This window comes from Telmatherina bonti (assembly GCF_933228915.1).
Source record: "Telmatherina bonti genome assembly, chromosome: 19".
NCBI lineage: Eukaryota > Metazoa > Chordata > Actinopteri > Atheriniformes > Telmatherinidae > Telmatherina > Telmatherina bonti.
This window is the reverse complement of record NC_136617.1, coordinates 39,013,117-39,029,252: the sequence shown is the minus strand read 5'-3', so window position 1 is coordinate 39,029,252 and position 16,136 is coordinate 39,013,117. Positions and strand designations below refer to the sequence as shown.

Below are 16,136 nucleotides of genomic sequence, written 5' to 3'. Positions count from 1 at the left end.
CGTGTGGGTGATTGCGGCAGACTCCTTAGAGGTATGTCAGCCTCTACATATGGAGCTGTGTCAGCTAGCTCCTCACTGGTGGCCAGGGCTTGGGTTTGGCCGAGAATGACTGCATCAAGGTGGATCTCCGCTTTCTGGTAAAGGTTGGATATTCTCCTCTCAAGTTCTGCAATCTTTTCCAACAAGATCAGACAAATTTCACATTTAGATTTTCACTTTTGTTAACTCACTCCACCTCCAGAAAGAAAATAAAATCAATTTAATGATAAAATCCTGAAAATCCTAAATGTCCCATCTGTCCCTCGTCCAACTGAAAAGCACCTCAGTAATTAAACAGCTTTACATCTTACATGCAATTAACTAATCAGTTAACTAGAGTTTTTTAATTAGCTAAGCAGTTAGCTAGAATGAGCTAAACGGAGTAGGTTAGCTTGGTAGTTAGCTAGAATAAACTAAAGATGGTTAGTTAGTTTGAAAGTTTGCGAGAATAAACTGAAGATGGTAAGTTAGTTCAGCAATTAGCTAGAATAAGCTAAAGATGGTAAGTTAGTTAGGCAGTTAGCTAGAATAAGATAAATATGGTAAGTTATTTAGAAAATAAGCTAGGATAAGTTAAAGATGGTAAGTTAAGTAGGTAGTTAGCTAGAAAAAGCTAAAGATGGTAAATTGGTTTGGAAGTTTGCGAGAATGAACTAACAAGGGTAAGTTAGTAAGGAAGCTTGCTAGGACAAGGTAGACATGATAAGTTAGCAAGGAAGTTAGCTGTCATAAGCTAATCATGGTAAGTTAGTTAGGCAATTAGCTGGAATAAGCTAAAGATGGTAAGTTAGTTAGGCAGTTAGCTGGAATAAGCTAAAGATGGTAAATTAGTTAGGCAGTTAGCTAGAATAAGCTAAACATGGTAAGTTAGTTAGGCAGTTAGCTAGAATAAGCTAAAGATGGTAAATTAGTTAGGAAGTTAACTAGAATAAGCTAAACATGGTAAGTTAGTTAGGCAGTTGGCTAGAATAAGATAAAGATGGTAAGTTGTTAGGCAGTTAGCTAGTATAAGCTAAACATGGTAAGTTAGTTAGGCAGCTAATTAGAATAAGCTAAACATGGTAAGTTAGTTTGGCAGTTAGCTAGAATAAGCTAAACATGGTAAGTTAGTTAGGCAGTTAGCTAGAATAAGCTAAAGATGGTAAGTAAGCTTGGAGGTTTGCTGGAATAAGCTAAAGATGGTACGTTAGTTAGGCAGTTAGCTAGAATAAGCTAAAGATGGTAAGTTAGTTAGGCAGTTGGCTAGAATAAGCTAAAGATGGTAAGTTAGTTAGGCAGTTAGCTAGAATAAGCTAAACATGGTAAGTTAGTTAGGCAGTTAGCTAGAATAAGTTAAAGATGGTAAGTTAGATAGGCAGTTAGCTAGAATAAGCTAAAGATGGTAAGTTGGTTTGGAAGTTTGCGAGAATAAACTAACGAGGGTAAGTTAGTAGGGAAGCTTGCTGGGATAAGCTAAAGATGGTAAGATAGTTAGGAAGTTAGCTGTCATAACCTAAAGATGGTGCATTAGTTAGGCAGTTAGCTGTAATAAGCTAAAGATGGTAAGTTAGTTAGGCAGTTAACTAGAATAAGCTAAAGATGGTAAGTTGGTTTGGAAGTTTGCGAGAATAAACTAACGAGGGTAAGTTAGTAGGGAAGCTTGCTGGGATTAGCTAAAGAAGGTAAGATAGTTAGGAAGTTAGCTGTCATAACCTAAAGATTGTGCGTTAGTTAGGCAGTTAGCTGTAATAAGCTAAAGATGGTAAGTTAGTTAGGCAGTTAGCTAGAATAAGCTAAAGATGGTAAGTTGGTTTGGAAGTTTGCGAGAATAAACTAACGAGGGTAAGTTAGTAAGGAAGCTTGCTAGGATAAGCTAAAGATGGTAAGTAAGCTCGGAAGTTAGCCGTCATAAGCTAAAGATGGTAAGTTAGTTAGGCAATTAGCTGGAATAAGCTAAAGATGGTAAGTTTGTTAGGCTGTTAGCTGGAATAAGCTAAAGATGGTAAGTTAGTTAGGCAGTTAGCTAGAATAAGCTAAAGATGGTAAGTTAGTTAGGCAGTTAGCTAGAATAAGCTAAACATGGTAAGTTAGTTAGGCAGTTAGCTAGAATAAGCTAAACATGGTAAGTTAGATAGGAAGTTATGTGACTATCATTTTTAGCAGTTAGCTAACCTAGGTCATGAGTAACTGACAGTTCATTAAAACATTCTGATGTAATATTGAACCATTTTTTCTTTTCATGACTTCCATCCATCTGGTTCTGGAGTGGTAGAAGATGGATGGATGGATGGATGGATGGTCTTTCATGCCTTTCATTACTTCTCTATAAATGAGTGTTCCCTCTCTGCCAGCACAATGGCAGATATCGTGTTTCAGATGCCAACATTTAGCAGCATTTCTGTTTACTTTGCTCAACATTATTCAGCACAAGCTACTTTGTTTAATTATACAAGCTCACAAACATTTGCTTTATTTATTATTAAGGAAAATGATGAGTACTAAACAATTTTTGACAATTACTATTCCCAAAATGAGAATATATCAACATAAGGTTAATAGAGTGAGGTAGGTAATAAACAAACCAGACTGTTGTACTGTGACAGTTCTGGGCTTTTACTGTTATTTATTAATCTCTTTTTACCAAGTGAATTAGAAAAAGTGCACAAAAACAATAAAAACATCATTATAAAGACAAAAACTTAGATGCTTGTATGTGTTTAGAGGACATCATGGGAAAAGGCTGAATCACATCCGGAAAGATGGAAATGATCTTACTATTTTCCATCTGAACACATAAATGTCTTGTAGTTGTTATTGAAATGTGCAGAGATTAAAGTAATTCTTTTATTTCTTTTTTTTTTTTTTATAACTGACAAGTCCTCTGCAGTTCTTTTGCCACTTTTATCTTCTTTGAGATCATTTGCTTTGCGAGTAAATGGAAACCTGACTATTTCCAATTCAGTTGAAATGGTAACTGAAATACTTCTTATTGCATACTGCAGCCAACAAGAACAAATGCAAATCAAAGAGGGAATGTTTGTTATTGTAGTCAGCTATTAAAAGTACAAAACTCTTCTTCTCCTCTCTCCATTTAAGTTGCCCTGAAATGACGGAGGTGGAGCCGGTGCTGGACTTCGCCTCCTCTGGGCGCTCGGGAAGGAGAAATGCCCTGCCCGACATCCTGGGGTCTCCTGCAGGTGTAAATCCCACCGACCTGCCGCTGAAGCTGGCTGAGCTGAACCTCGAAGGTACAAATTCATATTCTTTTATTTATTTTCAAAATAAATAAACTGTAAAGCATGTCGTAACTTACGTAACCAATATGGACAATTAAACAAGGAAAAAGTAAAGCTAGGTACTGTAACTTCTGATGTTGACATGGTTCGCTTTAGGAATGAGAAAAGTAATCCTAGAATGAGTAATCCTGGTGAAGTCGGATGAGGAGCTGTTCTACAGCAGAAGGTAAAATGTGAAGTTGAGCAGTTTTCCAGGTGTTTAACAGAGGTAATACCAGGTGAATACAGTATGTCAGAAAGCCATCGGCTGATGATGATAATAGACACCTCTATCAAAGGTCAGTCAGGAGAACCTCCACTGAGACTGGCAGGACCTTAATGGTTCTTGTCAAAGACAGACTTATTGGAGACACATCAGCAGTTTTTTTTTTCCCAGCTGGAATAAAAACAGTCCTGATTTGTGAGCAATCAGCAACCTCTGGTGGTTAAAAGTCAAGCCAGACGCTGCAGTTCCCACCTAATCCACTAAGGGTTCGTTAACAGAGCAAATGCCCATCGCAGAAATAAACACGTTTACAGCAGAAATAAACATGCTAACAGCAGAAATAAACATGTTTACAGCAGAAATAAACATGTTTACAGCAGGAATAAACACGTTTACAGCAGAAATAACCACGTTTACAGCAGGAATAAACATATTTCCAGCAGAAATAACCACATTTACAGCAGAAATAAACATGTTCACTGCAGGAATAAACACGTTCACTGCAGGAATAAACACGTTTACAGCAAAAATAAACATGATTACAGCAGGAATACACACCTTTACAGCTGATATAAACACATTAACAGCAAAAATCAACATGTTTACAGCAGAAATATACATGTTTACAGAAGGAATAAACACGTTTACAGCAGAAATAAACACGTTTACAGCAGAAATTAACACGTTTACAGCAGAAATAATTATGTTTACTGCTGGAATAAACATGTTTACTGCAGGTATAAACATGTTTACAGCAGAAATAAACATGTTTACAGCAGGAATAAACATGTTTACTGCAGGAATAAACATTTCTACGGCAGGAATAAACATGTATACAGCAGGGAATAAACACTTTTACAGCAGGAATTAACACGTTTACAGCAGAAATAACCACGTTTACAGCAGGAATAAACATGTTTACAGCAGGAATAAACACATTTACAGCAGAAATAAACATGTTTACAGCAGAAATAAACATGTTTACAACAGGAATAAACACATCTAGAGCAAAAATAAACATGTTTACAGCAGAATTAAACACGTTTAAAGCAGAATTAAACACATTTACAACAGAAATAAACACATTTCCAGCAGAAATAAGCACATTTCCAGCAGAAATAACTGTTTACAGCAGAAATAAACATGTTCACTGCAGGAATAAACATGTTTACATCAGATATAAACACGTTTACAGCAGAAATAAACATGTTTACAGCAGAGATAAACATGTTTACAGCAGAAATAAACATGTTTACAGCAGAAATAAACATCTTTACAGCAGGAATAAACATGTTTACAGCAGGAATAAACACGTTTACAGCAGAAATAACCACGTTTACAGCAGAAATAAACACGTTTACAGCAGAAATAAACACGTTTACAGCAGGAATACACACATTTACAGCAGAAATAAACACGTTTACAGCAGAAATAAACATTTTTCCAGCAGAAATAACCACGTTTACAGCAGAAATAAACATGTTTACAGCAGGAATAAACATGTTTACAACAGGAATAAACACATCTAGAGCAAAAATAAACACGTTTACAGCAGAAATAACCACTTTTACAGCAGAAATAAACACGTTTACAGCAGGAATAAACATGTTTACAGCAGGAATAAACACATTTACAGCAGAAATAAACATGTTTACAGCAGAAATAAACACGTTTACAGCAGAATTAAACACGTTTAAAGCAGAATTAAACACATTTACAACAGAAATAAACACATTTCCAGCAAAAATAAACATGTTTACAGCAGAAATAACCACCTTTACAGAGGAAATAAACACGTTTACACCAGAATTAAACACGTTTAAAGCAGAATTAAACACATTCACAGCAGAAATAAACATGTTTACAGCAGGAATAAACATGTTTACAGCAGGAGTAAACACATTTACAGCAGAAATAAACATGTTTACAGCAGAAATAAACACGTTTACAGCAGGAATAAACATGTTTACAGCAGGAATAAACAAGTTAACAGCAGGAATAAACATTTTTCCAGCAGAAATAACCACGTTTACAGCAGAAATACACGTTTACAGCAGGAATAAACATGTTTACAGCAGAAATAACCACGTTTACAGCAGAAATAAACATGTTTACAGCAGAAATAAACATTTTTCCAGCAGAAATAACCACGTTTACAGCAGAAATACACGTTTACAGCAGGAATAAACATGTTTACAGCAGAAATAAACATATTTAGAGCAGAAATAACCACGTTTACAGCAGAAATAAACATGTTCACTGCAGGAATAAACACGTTTACTAAGGGAAGAAACAATTTTACAGCACTAATAAATATGATTACAGCAGGAATAAACACATTTACAGCAGAAATAAACATGTTTACAGCAGGAATAAACATGTTTACAACAGGAATAAACACATCTAGAGCAAAAATAAACATGTTTACAGCAGAAATAACCACCTTTACAGAGGAAATAAACACGTTTACAACAGAATTAAACACGTTTAAAGCAGAATTAAACACATTTACAACAGAAATAAACACATTTACAGCAGAAATAAACATGTTTACAGCAGAATTAAACACATTTACAACAGGAATAAACACGTTTACAGCAGAAATAAACATGTTTACAGCAGGAATAAACATGTTTACAGCAGGAATAAACACATTTACAGCAGAAATAAACATCTTTACAGCAGGAATAAACATGTTTACAACAGGAATAAACACATCTAGAGCAAAAATAAACATGTTTACAGCAGATATAACCACTTTTACAGCAGATATAAACACGTTTACAGCAGCAATAAACATGTTTACAGCAGAAATAAACACATTTACAGCAGAAATAACCACTTTTACAGCAGAAATAAACAAGTTTACAGCAGGAATAAACATGTTTACAACAGGAATAAACATGTTTACAGCAGAAATAAACATGTTTACAGCAGGAATAAACATGTTTACAACAGGAATAAACACATCTAGTGCAAAAATAAACATGTTTACAGCAGAAATAACCACCTTTACAGAGGAAATAAACACGTTTACAGCAGAAATAAACATGTTTACAGCAGGAATAAACATGTTTACTGCAGGAATAAACATTTCTACGGCAGGAATAAACATGTATACAGCAGGGAATAAACACTTTTACAGCAGGAATTAACACGTTTACAGCAGAAATAACCACGTTTACAGCAGGAATAAACATGTTTACAGCAGGAATAAACACATTTACAGCAGAAATAAACATGTTTACAGCAGAAATAAACATGTTTACAACAGGAATAAACACATCTAGAGCAAAAATAAACATGTTTACAGCAGAAATAACCACCTTTACAGAGGAAATAAACATGTTTACAGCAGAATTAAACACGTTTAAAGCAGAATTAAACACGTTTAAAGCAGAATTAAACACATTTACAACAGAAATAAACACATTTCCAGCAGAAATAAGCACATTTCCAGCAGAAATAAACATGTTCACTGCAGGAATAAACATGTTTACATCAGATATAAACACGTTTACAGCAGAAATAAACATGTTTACAGCAGAGATAAACATGTTTACAGCAGAAATAAACATGTTTACAGCAGAAATAAACATGTTTACAGCAGGAATAAACATGTTTACAGCAGGAATAAACACGTTTACAGCAGAAATAACCACGTTTACAGCAGAAATAAACACGTTTACAGCAGAAATAAACACGTTTACAGCAGGAATACACACATTTACAGCAGAAATAAACATGTTTACAGCAGAAATAAACATTTTTCCAGCAGAAATAACCACGTTTACAGCAGAAATAAACATGTTTACAGCAGGAATAAACATGTTTACAACAGGAATAAACACATCTAGAGCAAAAATAAACACGTTTACAGCAGAAATAACCACTTTTACAGCAGAAATAAACACGTTTACAGCAGGAATAAACATGTTTACAGCAGGAATAAACACATTTACAGCAGAAATAAACATGTTTACAGCAGAAATAAACACGTTTACAGCAGAATTAAACACGTTTAAAGCAGAATTAAACACATTTACAACAGAAATAAACACATTTCCAGCAAAAATAAACATGTTTACAGCAGAAATAACCACCTTTACAGAGGAAATAAACACGTTTACACCAGAATTAAACACGTGTAAAGCAGAATTAAACACATTCACAGCAGAAATAAACATGTTTACAGCAGGAATAAACATGTTTACAGCAGGAGTAAACACATTTACAGCAGAAATAAACATGTTTACAGCAGAAATAAACACGTTTACAGCAGGAATAAACATGTTTACAGCAGGAATAAACAAGTTAACAGCAGGAATAAACACATTTACAGCAGAAATAAACATGTTTACAGCAGAAATAAACATTTTTCCAGCAGAAATAACCACGTTTACAGCAGAAATACACGTTTGCAGCAGGAATAAACATGTTTACAGCAGAAATAAACATATTTAGAGCAGAAATAACCACGTTTACAGCAGAAATAAACATGTTCACTGCAGGAATAAACACGTTTACTAAGGGAAGAAACATGTTTACAGCACTAATAAATATGATTACAGCAGGAATAAACACATTTACAGCAGAAATAAACATGTTTACAGCAAAAATAAACATGTTTACAGCAGAAATAACCACCTTTACAGAGGAAATAAACACGTTTACAACAGAATTAAACACGTTTAAAGCAGAATTAAACACATTTACAACAGAAATAAACACATTTACAGCAGAAATAAACATGTTTACAGCAGGAATAAACACGTTTACAGCAGGAATAAACACGTTTACAGCAGAAATAAACATGTTTACAGCAGGAATAAACATGTTTACAGCAGGAATAAACACATTTACAGCAGAAATAAACATCTTTACAGCAGGAATAAACATGTTTACAACAGGAATAAACACATCTAGAGCAAAAATAAACATGTTTACAGCAGATATAACCACTTTTAGAGCAGATATAAACACGTTTACAGCAGCAATAAACATGTTTACAGCAGAAATAAACACATTTACAGCAGAAATAACCACTTTTACAGCAGAAATAAACAAGTTTACAGCAGGAATAAACATGTTTACAACAGGAATAAACATGTTTACAGCAGAAATAAACATGTTTACAGCAGGAATAAACATGTTTACAACAGGAATAAACACATCTAGTGCAAAAATAAACATGTTTACAGCAGAAATAACCACCTTTACAGAGGAAATAAACACGTTTACAGCAGAATTAAACACGTTTAAAGCAGAAATACACACATTTACAGCGGAAATAAGCACATTTCCAGCAAAAATAACCATGTTTACAGCAGAAATAAGCACGTTTACAGCAGGAATAAACATGTTTACAGCAGGAATAAACACATTTACAGCAGAAATAAACACATTTACAGCAGAAATAAACACATTTCCAGCAGGAATAAACACATCTAGGGCAAAAATAAACATGTTTACAGCAGAAATAACCACCTTTACAGGGGAAATAAACACGTTTACAACAGAATTAAACACGTTTAAAGCAGAATTAAACACATTCACAGCAGAAATAAACATGTTTACAGCAGGAATAAACATGTTTACAACAGGAATAAACACATCTAGAGCAAAAATAAACATGTTTACAGCAGAAATAACCACTTTTACAGCAGGAATAAACATGTTTACAGCAGAAATAAACATTTTTCCAGCAGAAATAACCACGTTTACAGCAGGAATAAACACATTTACAGCAGAAATAACCACGTTTACAGCAGAAATAAACACGTTTCCAGCAGAAATAACCACGTTTCCAGCAGAAATAAACACGTTTACAGCAGGAATGAACACGTTTACAGCAGAAATAAACATGTTTACAGCAGGAATAAACATGTTTACAACAGGAATAAACACATCTAGGGCAAAAATAAACATGTTTACAGCAGGAATATACATGTTTACTGCAGGAATAAACATGTTTACAACAGAAATAAACATGTTTACAGCAGGAAGAAACATGTTTACAGCAGGAATCAACACGTTTACAGCAGAAATAAACACATTTACAGCTGAAATAAACACGTTTAAAGCAGAAATATACATGTTTACTGCAGGAATAAACACATTTCCAGCAGAAATAACCACGTTTACAGCAGAAATAGACATGTTCACTGCAGGAATAAACATGTTTACAGCAGATATAAATACGTTTACAGCAGAAATAACCACGTTTACAGCAGAAATAAACACGTTTACAGCAGAAATAAACATGTTTGCAGCAGAAATAAACACGTTTACAGCAGAAATAACCACGTTTACAGCAGGAATAAACATGTTTATTGCAGGAATACACATGTTTACAGCAGTATAAAAACATGTTTACAGCAGGAATAAAAACGTTTACAGCAGGAATAAACATGTTTACAGCAGAAATACCCACGTTTACAGCAGAAATAAACATGTTCACTGCAGGAATAAACATGTTTACAGCAGAAATAAACATTTTTCCAGCAGAAATACCCACATTTTACAGCAGGAATAAACACATTTACAGCAGAAATAAACATGTTTACAGCAGAAATAAACATTTTTCCAGCAGAAATAACCACGTTTACAGCAGAAATACACGTTTACAGCAGGAATAAACATGTTTACCGCAGAAATAAACATATTTACAGCAGAAATAACCACGTTTACAGCAGAAATAAACATGTTCACTGCAGGAATAAACACGTTTACTGTAGGAAGAAACATGTTTACAGCACTAATAAATATGATTACAGCAGGAATAAACACATTTACAGCAGAAATAAACATGTTTACAGCAGGAATAAACATGTTTACAACAGGAATAAACACATCTAGAGCAAAAATAAACAGGTTTAAAGCAGAATTAAACACATTTACAACAGAAATAAACACATTTACAGCAGAAATAAACATGTTTACAGCAGGAATAAACACGTTTACAGCAGGAATAAACACGTTTACAGCAGAAATAAACATGTTTACAGCAGGAATAAACATGTTTACAGCAGGAATAAACACATTTACAGCAGAAATAAACATGTTTACAGCAGGAATAAACATGTTTACAACAGGAATAAACACATCTAGTGCAAAAATGAACACGTTTACAGCAGAAATAACCACTTTTACAGCAGAAATAAACACGTTTACAGCAGGAATAAACATGTTTACAGCAGGAATGAACACGTTTACAGCAGAATTAAACACGTTTAAAGCAGAAATACACACATTTACAGCGGAAATAAGCACATTTCCAGCAAAAATAACCATGTTTACAGCAGAAATAAGCACGTTTACAGCAGGAATAAACATGTTTACAGCAGGAATAAACACATTTACAGCCGAAAGAAACACATTTACAGCAGAAATAAACACATTTCCAGCAGGAATAAACACATCTAGGGCAAAAATAAACATGTTTACAGCAGAAATAACCACCTTTACAGGGGAAATAAACACGTTTACAACAGAATTAAACACGTTTAAAGCAGAATTAAACACATTCACAGCAGAAATAAACATATTTACAGCAGGAATAAACATGTTTACAACAGGAATAAACACATCTAGAGCAAAAATAAACATGTTTACAGCAGAAATAACCACTTTTACAGCAGGAATAAACATGTTTACAGCAGAAATAAACATTTTTCCAGCAGAAATAACCACGTTTACAGCAGAAATAAACATGTTTACAACAGGAATAAACATGTTTACAGCAGGAATAAACACGTTTACAGCAGAAATAACCACGTTTCCAGCAGAAATAACCACGTTTCCAGCGGAAATAACCACGTTTCCAGCGGAAATAAACATGTTTACAGCAGGAATAAACATGTTTACAGCAGGAATGAACACGTTTACAGCAGAAATAAACATGTTTACAGCAGGAATAAACATGTTTACAGCAGGAATAAATACGTTTACAGCAGAAATATACATGTTTACTGCAGGAATAAATACATCTAGGGCAAAAATAAACATGTTTACAGCAGGAATATACATGTTTACTTCAGGAATAAACATGTTTACAACAGAAATAAACATGTTTACAGCAGGAAGAAACATGTTTACAGCAGGAATCAACACGTTTACAGCAGAAATAAACACATTTACAGCTGAAATAAACACGTTTAAAGCAGAAATATACATGTTTACTGCAGGAATAAACACATTTCCAGCAGAAATAACCACGTTTACAGCAGAAATAGACATGTTCACTGCAGGAATAAACATGTTTACAGCAGATATAAATACGTTTACAGCAGAAATAACCACGTTTACAGCAGAAATAACCACGTTTACAGCAGAAATACACACATTTCCAGCGGAAATAAGCACATTTCCAGCAAAAATAACCATGTTTACAGCAGAAATAAGCACGTTTACAGCAGGAATAAACATGTTTACAGCAGGAATAAACACATTTACAGCAGAAATAAACACATTTACAGCAGAAATAAACACATTTCCAGCAGGAATAAACACATCTAGGGCAAAAATAAACATGTTTACAGCAGAAATAACCACCTTTACAGGGGAAATAAACACGTTTACAACAGAATTAAACACGTTTAAAGCAGAATTAAACACATTCACAGCAGAAATAAACATGTTTACAGCAGGAATAAACATGTTTACAACAGGAATAAACACATCTAGAGCAAAAATAAACATGTTTACAGCAGAAATAACCACTTTTACAGCAGGAATAAACATGTTTACAGCAGAAATAAACATTTTTCCAGCAGAAATAACCACGTTTACAGCAGGAATAAACACATTTACAGCAGAAATAACCACGTTTACAGCAGAAATAAACACGTTTCCAGCAGAAATAACCACGTTTCCAGCAGAAATAAACACGTTTACAGCAGGAATGAACACGTTTACAGCAGGAATGAACACGTTTACAGCAGAAATAAACATGTTTACAGCAGGAATAAACATGTTTACAGCAGGAATAAACACGTTTAAAGCAGAAATATACATGTTTACTGCAGGAATAAACACATCTAGGGCAAAAATAAACATGTTTACAGCAGGAATATACATGTTTACTTCAGGAATAAACATGTTTACAACAGAAATAAACATGTTTACAGCAGGAATCAACACGTTTACAGCAGAAATAAACACATTTACAGCTGAAATAAACACGTTTAAAGCAGAAATATACATGTTTACTGCAGGAATAAACACATTTCCAGCAGAAATAACCACGTTTACAGCAGAAATAGACATGTTCACTGCAGGAATAAACATGTTTACAGCAGATATAAATACGTTTACAGCAGAAATAACCACGTTTACAGCAGAAATAAACACGTTTACAGCAGAAATAAACATGTTTGCAGCAGAAATAAACACGTTTACAGCAGAAATAACCACGTTTACAGCAGGAATAAACATGTTTATTGCAGGAATACACGTTTACAGCAGTATAAAAACATGTTTACAGCAGGAATAAAAACGTTTACAGCAGGAATAAACATGTTTACAGCAGAAATACCCACGTTTACAGCAGAAATAAACATGTTCACTGCAGGAATAAACACGTTTACAGCAGAAATAAACACGTTTACAGCAGGAATAAACATGTTTACAGCAGAAATAAACATTTTTCCAGCAGAAATACCCACATTTTACAGCAGGAATAAACACATTTACAGCAGAAATAAACATGTTTACAGCAGAAATAAACATTTTTCCAGCAGAAATAACCACGTTTACAGCAGAAATAAACATGTTTACAGCAGGAATAAACATGTTTACAACAGGAATAAACACATCTAGGGCAAAAATAAACATGTTTACAGCAGGAATATACATGTTTACTGCAGGAATAAACATGTTTACAACAGAAATAAACATGTTTACAGCAGGAAGAAACATGTTTACAGCAGGAATCAACACGTTTACAGCAGAAATAAACACATTTACAGCTGAAATAAACACGTTTAAAGCAGAAATATACATGTTTACTGCAGGAATAAACACATTTCCAGCAGAAATAACCACGTTTACAGCAGAAATAGACATGTTCACTGCAGGAATAAACATGTTTACAGCAGATATAAATACGTTTACAGCAGAAATAACCACGTTTACAGCAGAAATAAACACGTTTACAGCAGAAATAAACATGTTTGCAGCAGAAATAAACACGTTTACAGCAGAAATAACCACGTTTACAGCAGGAATAAACATGTTTATTGCAGGAATACACATGTTTACAGCAGTATAAAAACATGTTTACAGCAGGAATAAAAACGTTTACAGCAGGAATAAACATGTTTACAGCAGAAATACCCACGTTTACAGCAGAAATAAACATGTTCACTGCAGGAATAAACATGTTTACAGCAGAAATAAACATTTTTCCAGCAGAAATACCCACATTTTACAGCAGGAATAAACACATTTACAGCAGAAATAAACATTTTTCCAGCAGAAATAACCACGTTTACAGCAGAAATACACGTTTACAGCAGGAATAAACATGTTTACCGCAGAAATAAACATATTTACAGCAGAAATAACCACGTTTACAGCAGAAATAAACATGTTCACTGCAGGAATAAACACGTTTACTGTAGGAAGAAACATGTTTACAGCACTAATAAATATGATTACAGCAGGAATAAACACATTTACAGCAGAAATAAACATGTTTACAGCAGGAATAAACATGTTTACAACAGGAATAAACACATCTAGAGCAAAAATAAACATGTTTACAGCAGAAATAACCACCTTTACAGAGGAAATAAACACGTTTACAACAGAATTAAACAGGTTTAAAGCAGAATTAAACACATTTACAACAGAAATAAACACATTTACAGCAGAAATAAACATGTTTACAGCAGGAATAAACACGTTTACAGCAGGAATAAACACGTTTACAGCAGAAATAAACATGTTTACAGCAGGAATAAACATGTTTACAGCAGGAATAAACACATTTACAGCAGAAATAAACATGTTTACAGCAGGAATAAACATGTTTACAACAGGAATAAACACATCTAGTGCAAAAATGAACACGTTTACAGCAGAAATAACCACTTTTACAGCAGAAATAAACACGTTTACAGCAGGAATAAACATGTTTACAGCAGGAATGAACACGTTTACAGCAGAATTAAACACGTTTAAAGCAGAAATACACACATTTACAGCGGAAATAAGCACATTTCCAGCAAAAATAACCATGTTTACAGCAGAAATAAGCACGTTTACAGCAGGAATAAACATGTTTACAGCAGGAATAAACACATTTACAGCAGGAATAAACATGTTTACAACAGGAATAAACACATCTAGAGCAAAAATAAACATGTTTACAGCAGAAATAACCACTTTTACAGCAGGAATAAACATGTTTACAGCAGAAATAAACATTTTTCCAGCAGAAATAACCACGTTTACAGCAGAAATAAACATGTTTACAACAGGAATAAACATGTTTACAGCAGGAATAAACACGTTTACAGCAGAAATAACCACGTTTCCAGCAGAAATAACCACGTTTCCAGCGGAAATAACCACGTTTCCAGCGGAAATAAACATGTTTACAGCAGGAATAAACATGTTTACAGCAGGAATGAACACGTTTACAGCAGAAATAAACATGTTTACAGCAGGAATAAACATGTTTACAGCAGGAATAAACACGTTTACAGCAGAAATATACATGTTTACTGCAGGAATAAATACATCTAGGGCAAAAATAAACATGTTTACAGCAGGAATATACATGTTTACTTCAGGAATAAACATGTTTACAACAGAAATAAACATGTTTACAGCAGGAAGAAACATGTTTACAGCAGGAATCAACACGTTTACAGCAGAAATAAACACATTTACAGCTGAAATAAACACGTTTAAAGCAGAAATATACATGTTTACTGCAGGAATAAACACATTTCCAGCAGAAATAACCACGTTTACAGCAGAAATAGACATGTTCACTGCAGGAATAAACATGTTTACAGCAGATATAAATACGTTTACAGCAGAAATAACCACGTTTACAGCAGAAATAACCACGTTTACAGCAGAAATACACACATTTCCAGCGGAAATAAGCACATTTCCAGCAAAAATAACCATGTTTACAGCAGAAATAAGCACGTTTACAGCAGGAATAAACATGTTTACAGCAGGAATAAACACATTTACAGCAGAAATAAACACATTTACAGCAGAAATAAACACATTTCCAGCAGGAATAAACACATCTAGGGCAAAAATAAACATGTTTACAGCAGAAATAACCACCTTTACAGGGGAAATAAACACGTTTACAACAGAATTAAACACGTTTAAAGCAGAATTAAACACATTCACAGCAGAAATAAACATGTTTACAGCAGGAATAAACATGTTTACAACAGGAATAAACACATCTAGAGCAAAAATAAACATGTTTACAGCAGAAATAACCACTTTTACAGCAGGAATAAACATGTTTACAGCAGAAATAAACATTTTTCCAGCAGAAATAACCACGTTTACAGCAGGAATAAACACATTTACAGCAGAAATAACCACGTTTACAGCAGAAATAAACACGTTTACAGCAG

At 33.9% G+C, this 16,136-nt stretch overlaps 1 protein-coding gene across 1 annotated transcript in view; it reads left to right on the top strand.

Annotated features, from left to right (window-relative positions):
• Nucleotides 1-3,124: 3,124 nt before the first annotated feature.
• Nucleotides 3,125-16,136, top strand: part of pkib (protein kinase (cAMP-dependent, catalytic) inhibitor beta) — a gene marked incomplete at both ends in the record, with an annotated part of 54,396 nt that continues 41,384 nt past the window's right edge. Inside the window, one exon of the mRNA XM_079259206.1 lies at nt 3,125-3,266. Within this exon, the coding sequence (XP_079115332.1) occupies nt 3,125-3,266 (142 nt within the window). The remainder of the gene's footprint in view (nt 3,267-16,136) is intronic.